This window comes from Lethenteron reissneri, chromosome 54, assembly GCF_015708825.2.
Source record: "Lethenteron reissneri isolate LAM-NWPU_2019-01 chromosome 54, ASM1570882v1, whole genome shotgun sequence".
NCBI classification, from domain to species: domain Eukaryota; kingdom Metazoa; phylum Chordata; class Hyperoartia; order Petromyzontiformes; family Petromyzontidae; genus Lethenteron; species Lethenteron reissneri.
In genome coordinates, this window is record NC_083832.1 from 4,469,062 (window position 1) to 4,491,196 (window position 22,135).

General features: G+C 52.6%; 1 protein-coding gene across 1 annotated transcript in view; it reads right to left on the reverse strand.

Annotated features, from left to right (window-relative positions):
- Positions 1-21,811, reverse strand: part of LOC133356571 (N-acetylglucosamine-6-sulfatase-like) — a 40,045-nt gene extending 18,234 nt beyond the window's left edge. Inside the window, exons 1-11 of the mRNA XM_061574157.1 lie at positions 20,581-21,811; positions 15,586-15,645; positions 14,680-14,883; positions 12,960-13,025; positions 10,679-10,777; positions 9,952-10,125; positions 7,763-7,845; positions 6,112-6,230; positions 5,546-5,649; positions 3,603-3,704; positions 1,061-1,177 (exon numbers count right to left, since the gene is read on the reverse strand). Coding sequence (XP_061430141.1) covers positions 1,061-1,177; positions 3,603-3,704; positions 5,546-5,649; positions 6,112-6,230; positions 7,763-7,845; positions 9,952-10,125; positions 10,679-10,777; positions 12,960-13,025; positions 14,680-14,883; positions 15,586-15,645; positions 20,581-20,748 — 1,296 coding nt within the window. The 5' untranslated portion in view covers positions 20,749-21,811. The remainder of the gene's footprint in view (positions 1-1,060; positions 1,178-3,602; positions 3,705-5,545; positions 5,650-6,111; positions 6,231-7,762; positions 7,846-9,951; positions 10,126-10,678; positions 10,778-12,959; positions 13,026-14,679; positions 14,884-15,585; positions 15,646-20,580) is intronic.
- Between the last annotated feature and the right edge of the window lie 324 nt (positions 21,812-22,135).

Here is a 22,135-nt window from a genome sequence, read left to right on the forward strand (position 1 = left end):
GATCGAACCCACGACCTCCTGTGCACCAGGCGAGGTAGTTAACATCTCCCAGCCACCGTGATGATGATGAGACAGACGCAGACTCAATTCACAGCAGGCATCTTCAGGGTCGGGATCGAACCCACGACCTCCTGTACACCAGGCGAGGTAGCTAACATCTCCTAGCCACCGTGATGATGATGAGACAGATGCAGACTCAATTCACAGCAGGCATCTTCAGGGTCAGGATCGAACCCACGACCTCCTGTGCACCAGGCGAGGTAGTTAACATCTCCTAGCCACCGTGATGATGATGAGACAGATGCAGACTCAATTCACAGCAGGCATCTTCAGGGTCAGGATCGAACCCACGACCTCCTGTGCACCAGGCGAGGTAGTTAACATCTCCTAGCCACCGTGATGATGATGAGACAGATGCAGACTCAATTCACAGCAGGCATCTTCAGGGTCAGGATCGAACCCACGACCTCCTGTGCACCAGGCGAGGTAGTTAACATCTCCTAGCCACCGTGGTGCCACAAAGACCCCCCCCCCCCGTGTATCCTCAACAGACTTTTGGGGCAAGCGCCGTTAGCGAGCAGCACCTCCGAAGGCCGCCCTCGACGCACGAGGAGCTGGGTGGCCGGCACCACGCCCGGCCGCCCGGCCGCCCGAGAGGCGATGTTGACGCTCATCCCTCCGCGGCGCGTCACCCACGGTAGCGGAGTGGGGGGGGGATGCGGTAGGGTGTGGGGGGGCGTGGGGGCGGTAGGGTGTGGGGGGGTGTGGGGGGGGACGGTAGGGTGTGGGGGGGGCGTGGGGGGGGGGGGCGTGGGGATGGGGGGCGTGGGGGGGGGGCGGTAGGGTGTGGGGGGGTGTGGGGGGGGACGGTAGGGTGTGGGGGGGCGTGGGGGGGGGCGGTAGGGTGTGGGGGGGCGTGGGGGGGGGCGGTAGGGTGTGGGGGGGCGTGGGGGGGGGGGGCGGTAGGGTGTGGGGGGGCGTGGGGGGGGGGGGCGGTAGGGTGTGGGGGGGCGTGGGGGGGGGGGCGGTAGGGTGTGGGGGGGCGTGGGGCGGTGTTTACCGCGACTCCTGGGCCCAGCTTGGGGCAGGCCGGGTCGGCGTCGTGTCCCTCCCCCTGGTACTCCACCAGGAAGTCCGAGCGCCACGCTGGCGCCGCCGCTGCCTTGTCCACGGGGTGCTGCAGAGTTTGCACGCAGCAGCAGCAGCGGCAGCAGTAGCAGCGGCAGCAGCGGTCGCAATGATACGTTCATAACTTGCAATGGATTCATAATTAAACAATGACCGTGTAATGATTGAGGCCTATTTACAACTCAGCAGTGATTTAGTAATAGGTTGTTACCCTTTCAACTGGTACAAAAACTGACACCTTTATACAAGGGATCATGTTTGCAATAACCACAACACAAGCAGACAAAATGCAAACAAAAACAAACAACTCTGATAATAAAATGCACTGTCCTTGAAGTTGATTGGTCCACACCCGAGACAGCTTTCCTTAGAGCCTAGTCTCCATTGGTGATGGACCAGATGACGCCAAAAGGCGTACAACTCAATAACAGCGCACTATCAGTGTATTGAGAGCTCGGGGTAAGCATTTACACTGATTATAACGATACATTTATCATGTACAGTGTAGTATTTATGTTGAACTTCTTTCGCACCGTACGTAGCCAACCGCGCTAATCGGAGGTGCGGAAGAAATTTTTGATTAAATAATTATCGTATAATGATTGAGCAGTGTTTTGAGACCTCACTTATAATAATGATATGATAATTGTATTATATGTGTCCAATTAAGTCCCTTTCACTATTTAAGTCCCATTTAAAACATTTCTTCGTTGACCTCAGAACTTTAATTGCTTGAGCGTGGTTTGGCTGTGCCACGTGGTTTGGGTGTGCCACGTGGTTTGACTGTGCCACGTGGTTTGGGTGTGCTACGTGGTTTGACTGTGCCACGTGGTTTGGGTGTGCCACGTGGTTTGACTGTGCCACGTGGTTTGGGTGTGCCACGTGGTTTGGCTGTGCCACGTGGTTTGACTGTGCCACGTGGTTTGGGTGTGCCACGTGGTTTGGCTGTGCCACGTGGTTTGGGTGTGCCACGTGGTTTGGCTGTGCCACGTGGTTTGGGTGTGCCACGTGGTTTGACTGTGAAACGTGGTTTGGGTGTGCCACGTGGTTTGGCTGTGCCACGTGGTTTGGGTGTGCCACGTGGTTTGGCTGTGCCACAAGGTTTGGGTGTGCCACGTGGTTTGACTGTGCCACGTGGTTTGGGTGTGCCACGTGGTTTGACTGTGCCACGTGGTTTGGCTGTGCCACGTGGTTTGGGTGTGCCACGTGGTTTGACTGTGCCACGTGGTTTGGCTGTGCCACGTGGTTTGACTGTACCACGCGGCTTCTGTGTCTTGCCAGGTGCGATGTCCTTGCTTTATTCTGTTGCTTTTCTATCTTCTACAGCGATGTGAGATGCAGTTTTGCACGAACGACGCAACGGACCTCACAGCACCTTGGTGATAAATTACACTTCCTGGGTCGGCAGGGAACGCCGGCGTTTAAACTAAAACTCACTTATTTTTTTTTACTATTTATATTTTCCCAGGTAAGGCCGCACTGACCTGTGTAGCTCTTTTTCAGAAGCGACCTGGCGATCACAAATGATAGCGCAGCAAAGTGGGCTCATCATCATCACGTGGAAATCTAGAGTAGTCAAATAGTCTGAATGCACTTTTTAAAATGTGGAGGAAAAAGACCCAGAGACAAATCCACGCGACCACGGGGAGAGAGACACGCGCAGACTCCAAATATACAGCAGCAGGCGTCAGGGTCGGGGTCGAACCCACGACCTCCTGTAGACCAGGCGAGGTAGTTAACATTTCCTAGCCACCGTAATGATGATGAGAGAGAGACACACATACTCCAAATATAGGCAGGCGTCAGGGTCGGGATGGAACCCACGACCTCCTGTATACCAGGCGAGGTAGTTAACATTTCCTAGCCACCGTGATGATGATGAGAGACACACATACTCCAAATGTAGGCAGGCGTCAGGGTCGGGATGGAACCCACGACCTCCTGTGTACCAGGCGATGTAGTTAACATCTCCTAGCCACCGTGATGATGATGAGAGACACACGCAGACTCCAAATATACAGCAGCAGGCGTCAGGGTCGGGGTCGAACCCACGACCTCCTGTGTACCAGGCGAGGTAGTTAACATCTCCTAGCCACCGTGATGATGATGAGAGAGACACACATACTCCAAATATACAGCAGCAGGCGTCAGGGTCGGGATCGAACCCACGACCTCCTATAGACCAGGCGAGGTAGTTAACATCTCCTAGCCACCGTGATGATGATGAGAGAGAGACACGCAAACTCCAAATATACAGCAGCAGGCGTCAGGGTCGGGATCGAACCCACGACCTCCTGTGTACCAGGCGAGGTAGTTAACATCTCCTAGCCACCGTGATGATGATGATGATGATGAGAGACACACATATTCAAAATATACAGCAGCAGGCGTCAGGGTCTGGATCGAAACCACGACCTCCTGTAGACCAGGCGAGGTAGTTCACATCTCGTCCGCGCCCTCCCGCCGTCGCTCACCAGCAGAGGCACCATGGACATGCCGTCCATCCGCGTCTGGGAGACGTTCACTCCGGCCAGCTCCAGGAAGGTAGGCCCCAGGTCGATGTTCATGACGGGAGCCTGCGGAGGTGCAACCCAGAGTCAGGTCAGGTTTCAACTACAACTATGAGCACGGAAATATTTATTTTTAACATCTCCACCACGTAAGGCACTCCGAGGCGCTTATTTAACGCCGGGACAGCCTCGGGGAGGCCCAGGACCGGTTCGAATATTCGCCGCCGCGAACTCGCGTTGCCGGGTTCAAAGCGCAGTTCGCTCACCGCTGCGCCACCGCTCAGGTTTTGTATGTATGTAAGGGGACTACTTGAGTCGGGACTACTTGCGTAGGGACTACTCACGTAGGGACTACTCACGTAGGGACTACTTTGTAGGGGGCTACTTGCGTGGTAATAATTGGCCAGTAGCGGCTCGCAATCGGAGGGGGGGCTGCGAGGTCTAAATCCTGGTTGGCCGTTGACTCAGCCCATCAGCCCTCCGCAGTGTCGGTAAAATGAGGACCATTTTCTGTTTTTACACTCAAATCTTGTAACTCAATTTTAACCCACTTCCCAATGTGGTATCGACTGCAAACTTGGTATACTTATGTCACACTGATGACAATACTATATTCTATCATAAAAAATAAAACAAATATTTGTAAACATTCTTTTTAATATGTTATGTTTCGGCTTGGGTGTAATTGTCCACGCTCAACTTACGTTGGCTGTAAATCACCACTGTCCCTGATGTTACGGCAAACTTCGGGGCCACTTCCTGGAGTCGTGGAGTGTTGCCATTACGAGTACGGTACATTTCATTAAAGCGTGTTTTAAATATTACTTATTTGTGTTTAGTTTGTTGTCCTTTCCCCCGCGCCTCCAATTAGCACGGTTGGTTACGTATGGTGAGAAAGAAGCTTAACGTACGCACGTAAATACACTCTCGCCCCTGCCATAGCTCACCATCATGCTTATCATCATCACCATCATCCCTCCAGGGGGTCGGTTAAAATAAGCACCACCTTGTGGGGAAAGCCAAGAGTGGCTTATCCTGTGGAGGTGTCGAGGTGGTGAGATGTCAACTACCTCGCCTGCAATGTAGGAACCTGTGGGTTCGATCCCGACCCTGACGCCTGCTGTTGTATATTTGGAGTTTGCGTGTCTCTCTCACTCATCATCATCATCACGGTGGCTAGGAGATGTTAACTACCTCGCCTGGTATACAGGAGGTCGTGGGTTCGATCCAGACCCTGACGCCTGCTGCTGTGTACTTGGAGTCTGCGTGTCTCTCTCTCCCCGCGGTCGCGTGGATTTCTCTCTGGGTCTTCCGGTTGTTCCCTCCACATTTAGAATCAACGTCACGCGTTTTTGAGTATTTGGCTGCTAGACATTTCCACGTGACGAGCCACTTCTCGTTGAGCTATCATTTGTGAGCAGGTCGTTTGTAAATAAAATAAAAAATATTGTTTACATATTCTTGGTTCTTTCGGTAAAGTCACATAGAAGGGAAATAATAAAATAAAATAAATATAAAACAATAAAAATCACGATGTTTCGACTGCAACACAAGCAATCATCATCAGGTGTGAAATCCATAGAAAATTTTAAATGTTCTTGCTGTGGATTTCACACCTGATGATGATTGCTCGTGTTGCAGTCGAAACGTCGTGAGCATTTTTATATTTAATATTTATATCATTTTATTATTTCCCTTGTACGTGACTTTCCCGAAAGAACCGAGAATATGAATCCCTGCAGTCACGAAAGCTTTAAATCAAAATAGTTTACGTCGAGTTTTGTCTCGCTCACCCCTGCCACAACAATGTGGAATATCCGCCAGCGGCTCGGCGCTGTAAAGAGGACGCAGGAATGAGCACACCGCTCCCCCCGCCCCCCCACCTTTTGACCCCGAGCGTCGCTCACCCGCAGGATCTGCTTGGCCTTGATTCCCGGCCCGCGCACAAGCATGGGCACGCGGATGTCGAACTCGTACAGCTGCCGCTTGTCGTTGGGCAGCGAGAATTGCCCTGGGGGGGGGGGGGGGGGTGGGGGGGGGGGTGGTTAGTCGATCACAGTGGCGTGGGTGCCACTCCGGCAAACTCGCTAAGTAACTGCAAGCGAAACAAAAACGAATTCAGCAGACGCTCCGCACGCGTGACGTCATTCGTTCGCGCTCGCTGGTTACCCTCGGAGACCGCATTGTGAACGACCGGTGACTTTAGAAAGGTCTCTCATATCGTTGGAGGCCACCGGATGGATTTACATTTTACACGTGCTTGTTCACCAACGACTCTCACGTACGATATGATGTCACACATTTATACTGGTAGGAACCGGCGCATTGCATTTGTCGGAGACAAGCGAGGGGGGGAGGGAGGGCTCTCGTGAGTGACCCCCCCCCCCCCACCTGCGTGACCCCCTCCCCCACCTTAGTGACCCCCCTCCCCCACCTGAGTGACCCCCTCCCCACGTGAGTGACCCCCCCCCACCTGAGTGGTAGCCGTTGTCAGAGGAGAAGAAGATGTAGGTGGAGTTGAGGAGGTTGAGCGACGACAGCTTCTTCACGAGCCGCTCCACGAGCTCATCGACGGACAGCAGGGTCTGCCACCTGCGGTCGCGGCGGCGGCGGCGGCACGACGAGATTAGGGGGGAGGTCACAGAGGCTGGGTTCCAACCCGGGTGTCCGGGATCGATTGGTCTCGGCCGGACCGCCCACCCACCCCGCGCTGAGAGCTTCGCTCGCGACGAAAAACGATCGCCGCTGTGACATCTTGCTCTCAATCCACCGCGGGATGAAGGCCAACGCCGCCTTGCGACGGCTCTCATTTATTTTTACTCGTCCAGGCGAAAACCTCCGTCGCTCCATCTCTACGGTGCGCGTCCTCTGGGCCGTGCGTCCCCTGCTTGTGGCTGACAGTTTTGTCCGAGAGCGGCCCTGGTAATTCGAGGTTCCTCTGGTAGGGGACCGGACTCTCTTCACCTCGACGACCGCTGGCGACTTCGCGGACAAAGTGTGACTCGTTTAATCTCGATTTGAAGCTTTCGTGACTGCAGGGATACATACTCTTTGGTTCTTTCGGTAAAGTCACGTGGGTAGAGAAATCAAATAAATCACGACGTTTCGATCGCAACACAAGCAATCATCATCAGGTGGGAAACCACAGCAAGAAAAAAAAATTTGAGCAAAAATGTTTTCTTGCAGTGGTTTTTCACCTGATGATGATTGCTTGTGTTGCGATCGAAACGTCTTGAGAATTTTATTTTGTACCCACGTGACTTTGCCGAAAGAACCAAAGAGTTTGGGACTCGTTTTCTTGACCCCCCCCGCCCCTCGAAGGGGATTGTGATTTGCGATGACCTGCCTGCTCCCCACTCTCCCCCAAGCGTGATTTGAACCGGAACCTTCTGCCCTCGGGTCTGACCACAGGACAGTGGTGACTCGGCCAGAGGTCAAGAGCAGCGTCAGCAACGTTTATACACATGATCATTATGCATAGTCAAATAATAAATACATTTTAACACTATTATCTCATAAAAACACAAAATACTAAAACTAAACTATTTTTTTATTTTACCAGGTAAGGCCTACTGAGCTGTGTATCTCTAATCTAGAAGCGACCTGGCAATCACTAATGACAGTTCAACGAAATGGCTTATCATCATCATCATCACGTGGAAATTTATAGCAGCCAAATACTCTAAAAGCACGTTGTTCAATTCTAAACGTGGAGGGGAAAAACCGGAGGACCCGGAGAAAAATCCACGCGACCACGGGGGGAGAGAGAGACACGCAAACTCCAAGTATACAGCAGAAGGCATCAGGGTCGGGATCGAACCCACGACCTCCTGCACACCAGGCGAGGTAGTCAACATTTCCTAGCCACCGTGATGATGATGAGAGAGAGAGACACGCAGACTCCAAGTATACAGCAGCAGGCGTCAGGGTCGGGATCGAACCCACGACCTCCTGCACACCAGGCGAGGTAGTTAACATCTCACCACCACACTTGGGCCCACGGTCCAAAGGAGCCCATTTCAATCTCTGCCCCCCAGGGTCTCAGGCATCATCCATTCTCAGACCAGAACAGACGTTAGAGCACTTGCCCAGGCAGAGGAGGAACGCGAAACGCCACCACCCACCTCTTCCTGAAGGCGTTGTCCAGGAAGTTGATGGAGTCATTGGACATCGGCGTTTTGGCCTGCTGGATCAGCCAGTGCTTGTCCTGGAATAAGACGAGTTTGTAAAAAGTCATGCAAAGACAAAGATCCCCCATGTAGCCTTAACAGGCTGTTGGGACAAGTCCTGTTAGAACAGGGGTGAGGAACGTCCGGCCCGCGGGCCGTATCAGGCCCGCGAAATCATTTGGTGTGGCCCTGCCAAGGCAAGCGCAGGCGGGACTCGAAATTCAATAAGTCTCGGAGCAAACCTGGAAAAGCAGTTGCGAGTAGCAACATCATCACACCAACTAACATCACACGCCTCGCCAAAGAGAAGCAGTTCCAGCCATCGCATTAGGGGTGAGTTAATTAAATATTTGACCAAATATAACGGGCTAATTTTTAAGTTGATAATTTTGTATGGCCCGCTAATGATGTTATAGATATCCAAATGGCCCTTGGCAGATAAAAGGTTCCCCACCCCTGCGTTAGACAATAGCACCTATGAAGACCGGCACGGCACACTCGGGGGTGGGTGGCCAGCACCACGCCCCTTCTCTCCCCAGTGGCGATGTTTACCCACACACACACACCCACACACACACTCTCACACACACACACACACCACACCCACAAACCCACACTCACACACACACCCACACACACACGCCCACACACACCCACACATCCACACACACCCACACACACCCACACACACACACCCACACACACATTCTCACACTCTCACACACACACACACCCACACGCCCACACACTCTCACACACCCACACACACACACACGCCCACACACACTCACACACACTCACACACACCCACACACACACTCTCACACACACACACACCCACACACGCCCACACACACACACACTCTCACACACCCACACACCCACCCACACACACCGACACACCCACCCACACACACCCAGACACACTCACACACACACACCCACACACACACTCTCACACACCCACACCCACACACCCACACACACCCACACACACCCACACACCCACCCACACACACCCACACACACCCACACACCCACCCACACACACCCACACACACCCACACACACCCACGCACACCCACACACACACTCTCACACACACACACACCCACACCCACACACACGCGCTATGTCTAACACTTTGCCAGAGGGGCTTGGAGAGTTTTTAGCAAAGCTTGAACACTGTGCGGCGTGGGTACAAAACACGTTTCTGTTGCACTGGGATTTGCCAGGGCCACCGAAAGCTCCGAGCGTGCGTTAGCCTGCGTTTGTCTGCGTTTGTCTGCGGAGGTTTTTAGCTCGCGGTATGGAAGCTGCGGCGTGCCTGCCAGGGTAAACAGTTCGCTGTCCTTCCCCCGCATCTCCGATAAGCACGGTTGGCAAAGTATGGCACGAAAGAAGTTTATCATACGTACAATAACAATCATCAAAATTCTAATCATAAAGCTGCGGGGCACAGCAGCAGACCCTCGGCATGACGACGAGTCATTAAACTCAACACGAGGACACGGCAGCACAATACAAACCACCGCGAAATGATCAAATTCACCGAATTCGCTGCAAGTGAAATAACGTCACGTGTGTAAACAAGCCTGAGAAGCGAGGTCCCGACAAGCACTGCCTGAGCTCCACGCGGGCGCTACGGCTCGACGATAAACCCTCTCGCGCTCTGACGTCGCAACGGACCGGCGGCGACGACGACCGACGTCAAAACGCTGGTCCGGCGGCGGTCCACGGAGGGCCACTGTGGGCCACTGTGGGCCACTGTGGGCCACTGTGGGCCACCGAGGGCCACGGAGGGCCACGGTGGGCCACGGAGGGCCACAGAGGGCCACGGAGGGCCACCGAGGGCCACGGAGGGCCACGGCGGGCCACTGTGGGCCACTGTGGGCCACAGAGGGCCACGGCGGTCTACGGTGGGCCACGGTGGGCCACGGAGGGCCACGGAGGGCCACTGTGGGCCACAGAGGGCCACGGAGGGCCACGGCGGTCCACGGTGGGCCACGGAGGGCCACAGCAGTCCACGGTGGGCCGGCCGAGACCAATCTGCCTGCCACAATTGACAGATGTCGGCCTCATCCCCGGCGGCCAGATGCCCGGATTCGCTCCCCCCTCGCCATCGCCCCCCCCCCCCCCCGCACCTTGCCGTGCACGTTGAAGCTGCCGTCGCGGGGGGCCTTGGTTCCGACGAAGCTGTTTTGGAACTGGGGGGCCGCGTCCCAGGGAGAGTGGGGGGCCGACGTCGACAGCATCATGAAGAACGGCGTTGCGAGGCGGCGGCTCCAGCCGTCCAGGAAGTGCAGGGAGCGGTTCGCCTGCCGAGCAACGGAATTCGTTCGTTTGTTGTTTTACTTTTGCCAGGTAAGGCCCCACTGAGCTATGTAGCTATTTTTCAGAAGCGAGCTGGCCATCACAAATGATAGCTCAACGAAGTGGCTTATCACGTGTACATTTATAGCAGCCAAATACTCGAAATGCCCGTTGATTCTAAATGTGGAGAGAAAAACTGGAGGACCCAGAGAAAAGTCAACGCGACTACGGGAAAGAGAGAGAAAGAGCAAACTACAAATATACAACAGGTGTCAGGGTCTGGATTGAGCCCACACCATCATCAACAACAACAGGAACAACTTCAATGCGTCAACATATTTACATTTCATGGCTCATGGGAGAACGATCGTCCACGTAGAGGGGCCGCGGTTTCAGAAAGGCGCCTTGGAAACAATTAAGCGTTCCCATCGATCGATCGCGTTTATAGATCCCCAATTCACATCCACAACGGCGCCCGTGCCTGCCCAGTCGCAAAACCACCGCGCTCGTAGCGGACGCCATCGCCGCCCGCGACCGCCGGGCGGCGCCGAGTCTTACGATGAGGTCCGTCAGGTAGTCCTTGCCGTAGTCCGCTCCGTGCTCCTCCAGCTTGCCGTCGACAGACAGCGTGTAGTTGTAGTACTTGGAGTTTTGCACCTGTGGACGAGAGATCGCGCGCAAGGGACAAGCGCCGGCAAGGAAATAAGATCGGTGTCACGGGTGTCACGGCGTCACGGGGTCACGGGGTCACGACGTCACGGGGTCACGGGCGTCATGGGGTCACGGTGTCACGGGCGTCACGGGCGTCACGACGTCACGGGGTCACGGTGTCACGTCACGGGGTCACAGGCGTCACAGGCGTCACGGCATCATGGGGTCACGGGTGTCACGGCGTCACGGGCGTCACTGGTGTCACGGGGTCACGGGGTCACGACGTCATGGGCGTTGACTCGATATTCGCGACGAGGAGATTATGTTCCGGAGATGCTCGTGTGTAGCTACATTTTGTGGTTAACGGTATTGTTGGATCTACGAATATCGTACAAAGCAACGTCTGCCGACGCGCTTCTAAAGCTTCGAGAATTTCTCTCTCACCTCTCCATCTCTCTCAACTCTCATCTTCTCACTTCATCTAATCACTTCATCTCCTCACTTTCTTTCTCTCTCGATGCAGTCAGTAGTCGTGCAGTGTTCCAGACGCGCATCGCGGATAGCCAAAATCGCGGACAGAGCAAGTTTGTGCGTAACGAAGGGAACACGGTAACTGTGTTAATCCCAGGATGTGGCCCTGGACACTACCCCTCCACCCACCCCAAAACGAGACCATTGGGGACAGAGCGAAGTAAGAGCAGCAGAGAGAGACCCGCCACGATGCCCTGGGCCCCACGTCCTCTTGTGCGAGCTGGAGCCACACAACGCTGCCCTGGGCTCCAGCAAACTCGTGGCTGGCGGTGAGTTTGCTCGCTCGCTGGTTAGTGCGTTAGTTCGTTACTTCGTTTGCCAACTCGTTCGTTCATGAGTTGGCTCCTTAGTTCGCGCCAGAATCAACGAGATTACGGAGATGCGGCGTGGAAACACAAAGCCGCGAGGCTACTCCCCCACGGGATGTCGCAGCATGTACGTTTGTATGCACTGATAGTGCACTGTTTTAGAGTTGTACGCCTTTTGGCGTCATCTGGTCCAACACCAATGGAGACTAGGCTCTAAGAAAAGCTGTCTCGGGTGTGGACCAATCAACTTCAAGGACAGTGCATATCATCATTATCAGAGTTGTTTCTTTTTGTTTGCATTTTGACTGCTTGTGTTGTGGTTATTGCAAACATTATGCCTTGTATAAAGGTGTCAGTTTTTGTACCAGTTGAAAGGGTAAAAACCTATTACTATATTTTGCCACTGGTAAAGGAGATGTCTCATAGTTGTATGTTGTTGTTGCAACTTGCTTCGTACCGTACGTAGCCAACTGTGCGAACGAGAGCATGCGCCGTTTGGGTTACGAAAAAAAATTTCTCCGACTGTCGTGCCTATCAATTGCCCAAAGTGAGACCATGTCTGGTTGAACAGGTTAACAGAGAGGCGTGTAGAGACACGGCAAGCTCCGTCTGTCCGTCGGTGACTGCGGCGGAGAAGATTGCGTCCAGAGCGTGAACCGAGTGAGACAACTACACGCCACGGTGACTAGGCGATGTCCACTACCTCGCGTGGCATGCAGGTTCGTGCGCTGCGCTGTGAACCCGGCGACCTGAGTTCAATTCCCGCTTCCGATCAACATCGGTGACGATTATCTGAACCAGTCCTGGGCCTCCCCCTAGGTCGACTCAACGTCAAATGGGTACAGTGTAAACATCGCCGCTGGGGAGACAAAAGCTGCTGGACGTCATTCTTGACCCACCCACCCTCCCCTCGTGTGCCGTGCCGGCCTTCAGCACTTGCCCCGAGTCTCTGCTGACGCTACGCGGGGGACCTTCACCTTTCTTTGCTACGGCGTTAAGCCGCGCAAACTGCCGTAGGATGGTGGGCGAGGCAGAGACCATTAAGGAATGCACGGGGGTAGTAACACGTGCGGTAACACGTGTGTTCACGCGTGTGTCAACGTGTGTGTTAACGCGTGCGTTAACGCGCCTGTTAACGTGTGTTAACGCGTGTGTTAACGCGTGTGTGTTAACGCGTGTGTTAACATGTGGGTGGTAACACGTGCATCAATGCGCGTGTGGTAACGCGCGTGTTAACGTGTGTGTTCACGTGTGTATCAACGTGTGTGTTCACGTGTGTGTTAACATGTGTGTTACCGTGGGTAGTAACACGTGTGTTAATGCGTGTGTGTTAACGTGCCGACACTCACCAGGCCATTCCACACGTCCCACCCTGGAGGCACATGCGCCACTCCCCCAACAGACTTGTCACCATACTGGGGGGAGGGGGGGGCAGGAGAGGGAGGATGGGGGGGACAGGGGTTGCAACAGGGAACGGAGGGATTGTGACGAGGAGGAGACAAGCGGTGTCTCACACATGCTGCGCTGATGCAATGACCGAGATGTTAACTACCTCGGTCGGTATGCAGTATGTCGCTGGTTCGATCCTGACCCCGACGCCTGCTGCTGTATATTTGGAGTATGTGTGTCTCTCTCTCATCATCATCACGGTGGCCTGCTGTATATTTGGATTCTGTGTTTGTCTCTCTTTCTCTCTCCCTGCGGTCGCGTGGATTTTTCTCCGGGTCCTCCGGTTTTTCCCTCCACTTTTAGAATGAACGTGTGTGTTTAGAGTATTTGGCTGCTGTACATTTGCACGTGATGAGCCACTTCGTTGGGCTATCGTTTGTGGCCACGTCGCCTCTGAAAAAGAGCTACATAGCTCAGTGGGCCTTAGCTAGTAAAACTAAAATAGTTTATAATAATATAATAATGTTTTTTTACCCTTTTATCTGGCAACAAAACTGACACCTTTTTTACAAGGAGTCATGTTTGCATTGACCACAATACCTGCAGTCATATTGCAAACAAAAAACAACTCTGATAATGTATCCACTGTCCTTGAAGTTGTTTAGTCGAGTTTTATTTCCTCCATGCAGCCTTCAACAGACTGTTTCTTGCAACTCACTACTCTACGGGACGTCTGGCAAAAACATTACCAAGCTGCATGCGTTGGCTGCCGGGTGCCAAACGAATACATGATGAGGTTGCACTCATTACACACAAAGCGCTTGCCACAGATGAACCACAATACTTCGCTGATCTCGTCAAGAAGCATAAACCGTCACGCGAACTCCGCTCATCCTTGCAGCGGCGGCTTTTGGCTAACCATCAGATGCGCTTCTGCGGCCGTCTGGAACGCTTTTCCTTTCGATATATTAGGAAGCCACTGGAGCTATGCACTTTTAAATCATCATCTAGATTTAAAACTAATTTCTTTACGCTTTCTGTCTTTCAGTTGGTTGTCCTTCCCCCGCAGCCTCCGATGGGCGCGGTTGGCGGCTACGGTAGGGCGCAAAAGAAGTTCAACGCACGCACGGACGCACGCACGGATGCTCGCATGCACGCACACACGCACGCACGCACGCACGCTCGCATGCACGCACGCTCGCATGCACGCACGCACGCTCGCACGCTCGCACGCACGCTCGCACGCACGCACGCACGCTCGCACGCACGCACGCACGCTCGCACGCACGCACGCTCGCACGCACGCACGCACGCACGCTCGCACGCACGCACGCACGCTCGCACGCACGCACGCACGCTCGCACGCACGCACGCACGCACGCTCGCACGCACGCTCGCACGCACGCACGCACGCACGCTCGCACGCACGCACACACGGACGCACACACTTGCACGCACACTCGCACACTCGCAAGCACGCTCGCACGTACACACACTCGCACGCACACTCGCACACTCGCGCGCACGCACGATCGTACACACACTCGCACGCACACTCGCACGCTCGCACGGACGCTCGCACGCACACACACTTGCACGCACACTCGCACGCACGCACACACACTTGCACGGACGCTCGCACGCACACACACGCACGCACGGACGCACGCACGCACGCACCTGGTTGAGGTACTTCCCGGCGAAGAACGTGTGGTAGCCAGCGCGGCGGAGGTGCACGGGGAAGGCGTCCGCCTCCTGCAGCTTCTGCCACGCGGCGCTGCTGCAGTTGCCCGAGAGCGAGTTGTTGACCACGCCGTGGTTGTGCGGGTACTTGCCCGTCAGGATGCTGCTGCGGCTGGGGCAGCACAGCGGGCTCGCGACAAACTGGGAGAGAGAGGAGCGGCGGTTGTAGACGAGGGGTCAGAGGGTGCCGGTGGCGGGGCGGGGGGGTGCGGGGCTTTGAACGCGTTTGCTGTTTTCTATCCCGCGGAGGCTTTCGCGACTAATATGACAGAAGAGGTTTTTTGCGTTAGATCGCGTAAATATAAATGTGTCGAAACGTCGTACTCGGGTTGTAAATGTTGTGGATTTGCTCTCCAACACACAACCGGTTAGTGCTGTGCTAGAATTGGCACGTTCTGTTTACGTGACAAACCTTACTAAGCGGCCGTGTCGGGTGGTGGCGGGCTTAACGACGCGTTTATATTTACGCGATCCAACCCAAAAAAACCTCGATTGTGTTTTCTATCCCGTTCACAGCGCTAGCTCCATTCCCCGGGCACGGAACTTCACTTGATACAGTCAATTTTGCTGTGACGGTCCCACCTGAAGACGGAGACTTGTGTTGCCTCCGAAACGTCGTGATTTAATTGATTTATTTTCATTAATTATTATTTTATTAATTATTATTTTTTACCTACGTGACTTTACTGAAAAGACCTAAGAGTATGAATCCTTGCAGTCACGAAAGCTTCAAATCTAGAACTTTGGCTGCCGATCCCCTGGTGCGGTCCGATCGATTTGTCACTTAATCGGAGCGGTGATCGGCGAGAGAGTCGCCGGTCACTCGACGGTCCGTGCGCTCACCGCGTTGGTGAAGGTCGCCCCTTCGTCTCCGATGAGGGCGATGGTTTTCTTGAGCGGGGTCTAGAGGCGGGGAGAAAGACGACGAAGCCACGGTCAGTTGGACCCGGCAACAGCGTCCACAGCTGTTGAGTTTACACGACGCAGCCACTCCTGAGCTCACGACGCGCGCGCGTGCAGGTCCGCGCGCGATTCACAACCAAACGTTACTCCCAACGCGCACGTGTCATCGGTGGAATACGTTCGCAAATAAAGGTGGTTGTTTGAAGATTGTCAAAGGGTAAAAATAAAAAAAAGTTGCTTAAACCCTCTGCCCACCAAGCAGTACCTTGTGGGTTACACCGCGGTTAGTCGGATCGGCGGATCGCACGTGGTGGGGGTGAAGTGTGTTTCAGTTTTCAGTTTCATTTATTTGGTGTAGCCCTGTGAGCCATTCGGCTCTTGAATCGTGTGCAACCGCAACAAACAAAAACATGAACAAGAAAACGTCTTAAAGTGGCTATGCACAAACAGAAAAATCCAGGAAAAAACTGCAAAGACTTCCGGAAAAAAGCGCCGTACACCAACGCTGTGTGCAAAAATCCCAGTGGGATGCAAGTCAAACAACAACAACAACCATCACAAGACAACTTAGATTAAAGCCATCATTCTAAGTGTGGGTACTCCAAACTCTTCCAAAATGTTTCGGCCAGCGTGGAAGAGGAGGCAACAACAAATGTCGAGGGGGCTGCATCCTAGCGGAAGCCCTTCCAGCAGCAGTGACGAGAGCGAGCAACTGCACGGCTGCACCTTTACCTTCTATGCTGGGCTTAAGAATCGCTGTTTTTGTTTCCGTGAAGACGAGTCGAGAATGTTTTGAAGCACTTATTTAACACTGGTCAACACACTTTTTCTGGTATAAGCTATTCCAACGGGGTGCTGATTCCAAATCTGGCATCAGTTTTTGTCTATCACATCAGGTTTTTGAGATATCAAATATTGCATTTTCAATAAAAACTGCAGAAGAAAAATATTAAATAAATGTGGATATCTACATAAAATGATATTATAAACACACTATTCTAAAAAGACAGCACCATATTTTAACACTAAAGCAGTCACTGACTCGCAACAACTTGCAATCATAAGTGACAGAGTTAATTTCGGGTAAAATCAATGAAAATGGGGTATGTCGCTAGCATAAAAAAGAGATGTGATAGAGCAAATTAGTCTAAAACAGCTGCAAAAGTCCAGGCCAGAAAAAATTTTTTTAGTTGTTGTTGACCAGTGCAATTCACCAATGCACAGCAACACTCATTCCACAACCAACCTTGAACACACATCCCACAGCGCCCTTTAACCCATCTCTAATACACATTCCCGTCTGGCACGCCTTGGCCCGTGTGACGTCGTGTTTGCGTGGTGCGTGAGGGTGGCTCGCAGATCCCCTACATCCCTATGCTGCATTCATCCCTGCGAGACTTAATAAAAGACCGACAGAGATCAGATATTGGCATTAGAAACGCATTGCTACAGAGGGATACTGCTGGATCTTTGCTGGACACAAAGAGTGACCGGCGTAGAAGTGAGAAGAATTGTTGATGATGCAGGCAGTGATGAGAAGAGGACTGAAACTATTTGGACAACCCACGCGTAGCATGGACAGCAACAGGAAGATTTCAAGTGTGTTGCTGTTGGGTAAAATGGAAGTAACCGGGAAAGAGAGGGAGACCGCACAGAGAACGTCTTGACGATGACGACGACACAAGAGGAGATTGCCGCCAGGAAGATTTGGCCACTCCTGGAGAAGACCGGCACAAGGCAGAGAGGAAAGTGGAAAGGAATGACGAAAACGTGCAGTGGACACCGACTGAGGGCTATCTGCCCATGGATCACGATGCTGCTGCTGCACTAAATGGATCCGTGCGACTGACTGTGGCAACACGTGTGGTAACGTGCCCCAGGTTATCATTGTCGACGCCGAGCGGTTACCGTCTGTAGCCGGCAAGACGCACGTGCGGTTATCTTTAAGAGACGCGTAGGGAGCATATCGTGTCGTTACCCATCGCCGATTCATGAAGAAGACCTGCAGCGTTACGCCACTAACATGCACTGGGGCAGCGAGCATTCACACACGGTCGCCTTTGTATCCCCACTGCCGATCTCTTGCACACCTGGCGACAAGGCCAGGTACTCATTTAGGGCTGAGTCGACCTAGAGGGGTGGGGTGGAGGCAGAGGTCGCAAACGGGTTTTGATTCCTTACTCGTACCCATACCCGGCCGCACCAGGGTCACAAACGGGTACCCGTACCTGTACCCGGCTGTACCCGTACCCTACCCGTACCCGGCTGGGTACGGGTAGGGTACGGGTATCGGGTACCTGATTGCGACCTCTGGGATGAAGCCATGTTGCAGGCGCGGGTGGGTTGATTCTAGGAACTTGAATTGTGAGAAGAGACAAGACGTTGGGAAATGAGTGACAAACGGTTACTCACCAGTGACTCACGGTCTACCCGTACCCGGCTGCACCAGGGTCGCAAACGGGTACCCGTACCCGGCCGGGTACGGGTACGGTACCGGTATCGGGTACCCGATTGCGACCTCTGGGATGAGGCCATGTTGCAGGCGTGGGTGGGTTGATTCTAGGAACTTGAATTGTGAGAAGAGACAAGACGTTGGGAAATGAGTGACAAACGGTGACTCACCAGTGGACTCACGGTCTACCCGTACCCGTACCCGGCCGCACCAGGGTCGCAAACGGGTACCCGTACCCGGCCGGGTACGGGTAGCCGGGTATCGGGTAGGGTACGGGTATCGGGTACCCGGTTGCGACCTCTGGGTGGAGGGTGCTCAGGGAATGTTGAGACATCACGTGCTGAGCTCCTGCGCTTTTATGAGTCAACGCAGGCGCGTGACTGTGGAAACATCGCCACGCAGTGCGTTCTGTATTCACACTCCACTGCGTTATTGCGTCAAACGAGTTGAGCATTAGTCAACGCACGTCACAGCAATTCATTCAGGACACATTACGTAACGTTTACTGATACATTTATATAAAAAAAGACCCCCCCCCCCCACCCCGAATAGAGGCAAGGGTTTGTTAGCGCCTCATGAAGGCTGGAACGGCACAAGATGGGGTGGTAGGGTGGTCACCACCACGCCCGGCCGCCTTTGTCTCCCTAGAGGCGATGTTTACACATCGTACCAGGCTCAGGCTGGACTGGTTCAGATACTCGTTACTGGTATTAGCCGTGAGCTGAATCAATCACGTTACTAAAATAGGCTGCCTTGGAGTATGCATTGCCGGCGTAAGGCACTACCACTAGAGTCTCAAAAGGATAATAAAGTATTCTCTTTCGTTCTTTCGGTAAAGTCACACAAGTTGATTTAATTAAGTAGAACGTGTTGTCTACGTTTATTTAAAGTCGCGCTTTTTGATGTGACGTCACATTTCTCAACCCCCCCCCCCCCCCAGGTGCGTGACGTCATTTATGGACGGCCCCTTGAGTGAGCCACACGTGGCCCCCAGAGCCGGGAAGTCTTCACTATTGTTATAATCACTATTGTTATAATCACTATTGTTAAAAATCACTATTGTTATAATCACTATTGTTATAAATCACTATTGTTATAATCACTATTGTTATACTCACTATTGTTATACATCACTATTGTTATACATCACTATTGTTATAATCACTATTGTTATACATCACTATTGTTATAATCACTATTGTTATACATCACTATTGTTATAATCACTATTGTTATAATCACTATTGTTATAAATCACTATTGTTATAATCACTATTGTTATAAATCACTATTGTTATAATCACTATTGTTATAATCACTATTGTTATAATCACTATTGTTATAAATCACTATTGTTATAATCACTATTGTTATAATCACTACTACAAACATTGTGAATGTCGACAGGGCACGGCCACGTGTTTAACGAGACAACACAAATGCCAGGCGCTTAGGACTTGCATGTAATCGGGGAATGGGACAGCGGGCAGGGAGACACTCGCAGTTAGACAGATGATGTGCTGGAGAGACAGGCGGGCGATCAAACAGGTGGGCAGAGACACGTGCTGGTGATGCCACCAATGAGACAAGTTGACAGACAGTGATTCAGGCGGACATTACGGATGGACAGGCAGAGAGAGAGAGACAACGAGAGGAATTCAAACACGAGACAATGATCTGGCATGTATGTTGTTATCAACAAATGTGTCTCCCCAACGGCAATGTTTACTACACACCGCACCAGGTACTCATTTGAGGCTGAGTCGACCTAGGGGGGGGCCCAGGACCGGTTCAGATAATTGTCACTGGTGTTGGCCGTGAGCGGGAATCGAACCCGGGTCGCCGGGATCACAGGGCAGCGCGTTAACCGACACACCACCGCTCCCCAAAGACACACACAGATAGACACACATCAAGACAGACACACACACAGACACACATCAAGATAGACACACACACACATCAAGACAGACACACATACATCAAGATAGACACACACACAGAGACACACACATCAAGACAGACACACACACAGACACACACACACATCAAGATAGACACACACACATCAAGACACACACACACATCAAGACACACACACAGACACACATCAAGACACACAGACACACACACAGACACACACACACACACAGACACACACACATCAAGACAGACACACACACACATCAAGACACACACACAGACACACACACACATCAAGACACACACACACAGACACACACACAGACACACATCAAGACACACACACAGATACACATCAAGACAGACACACACACACACATCAAGACACACGTCAAGATAGACACACACACAGACACACATCAAGACACACACACAGATACACATCAAGACAGACACACACACACATCAAGACACACATCAAGACAGACAGACACACAGACACACACACAGACACACATCAAGACACACACACAGACACCCCCCCACCCCGCCCCGCTTACCATGCCCCCCAGGACCACGTCCTGGTCGTCAGTGAGCACGAACACCACGTTGGGCCCCCCCTGGCTTGGACCCCCCTCCACACTCCGCGCTGCGCTGCTGCAGCTGCAGCAGGAGAAGAAGCAGCAGGAGCCGAGTAGCAGCAGCAGGAGCAGCCGCGAGGTCTTCATGGTCCCTGCTGCAGCTGCAGCAGCTGCTGCTGCCGTTCTCGTGCGAATGTGGAACTTATTTCACCACTACGGCTGCTGCTATTCTAGTCAACACAGCTACTGCTGCTACTGCTGCTACTGGAGTTAACAACAACTACTGCTGCTGCTACTGCTGCAGTCAACAACTACTGCTGCTACTGCTGCAGTCAACAACTACTACTGCTGCAGTCAACAACAACTACTGCTGCTACTGCTGCAGTCAACAACTACTACTGCTGCAGTCAACAACAACTACTGCTGCTGGAGTCAACAACAACTACTGCTGCTACTGCTGCAGTCAACAACAACTACTGCTGCAGTCAACAACTACTGCTGCTGCTGCAGTCAACAACAACTACTGCTGCTACTGCTGCAGTCAACAACAACTACTGCTGCTGCTACTACTGCTGCAGTCAACAACTACTGCTGCTACTGCTGCAGTCAACAACTACTGCTACTACTACTGCTGCTACTACTGCTGCAGTCAACAACTACTGCTACTACTACTGCTGCTACTACTGCTGCAGTCAACAACAACTACTGCTGCTACTGCTGCAGTCAACAACAACTACTGCTGCTGCTACTACTGCTGCAGTCAACAACTACTGCTGCTACTGCTGCAGTCAACAACTACTGCTACTACTACTGCTGCTACTACTGCTGCAGTCAACAACTACTGCTACAACTACTGCTACAACTACTGCTGCAGTCAACAACAACTACTGCTACTACTGCTGCTGCTGCTACTGCTGCAGTCAACAACAACTACTGCTACTACTACTGCTGCTACTGCTGCTGCAGTCAACAACAACTACTGCTACTACTGCTGCTGCTGCTACTGCTGCAGTCAACAACAACTACTGCTACTACTACTGCTGCTACTGCTGCTGCAGTCAACAACAACTACTGCTACTACTGCTGCTGCTGCTACTGCTGCAGTCAACAACAACTACTGCTACTACTACTGCTGCTACTACTGCTGCAGTCAACAACAACTACTGCTACTACTGTTGCTGCTACTACTGCTGCAGTCAACAACAACTACTGCTACAACTACTGCTACAACTACTGCTGCAGCTACAACTACTGCTACTACTGCTGCTGCTGCTACTGCTGCAGTCAACAACAACTACTGCTACTACTACTGCTGCTACTACTGCTGCAGTCAACAACAACTACTGCTACTACTGCTGCTGCTGCTACTGCTGCAGTCAACAACAACTACTGCTACTACTACTGCTGCTACTACTGCTGCAGTCAACAACAACTACTGCTACTACTGCTGCTGCTGCTACTGCTGCAGTCAACAACAACTACTGCTACTACTACTGCTGCTACTACTGCTGCAGTCAACAACAACTACTACGGT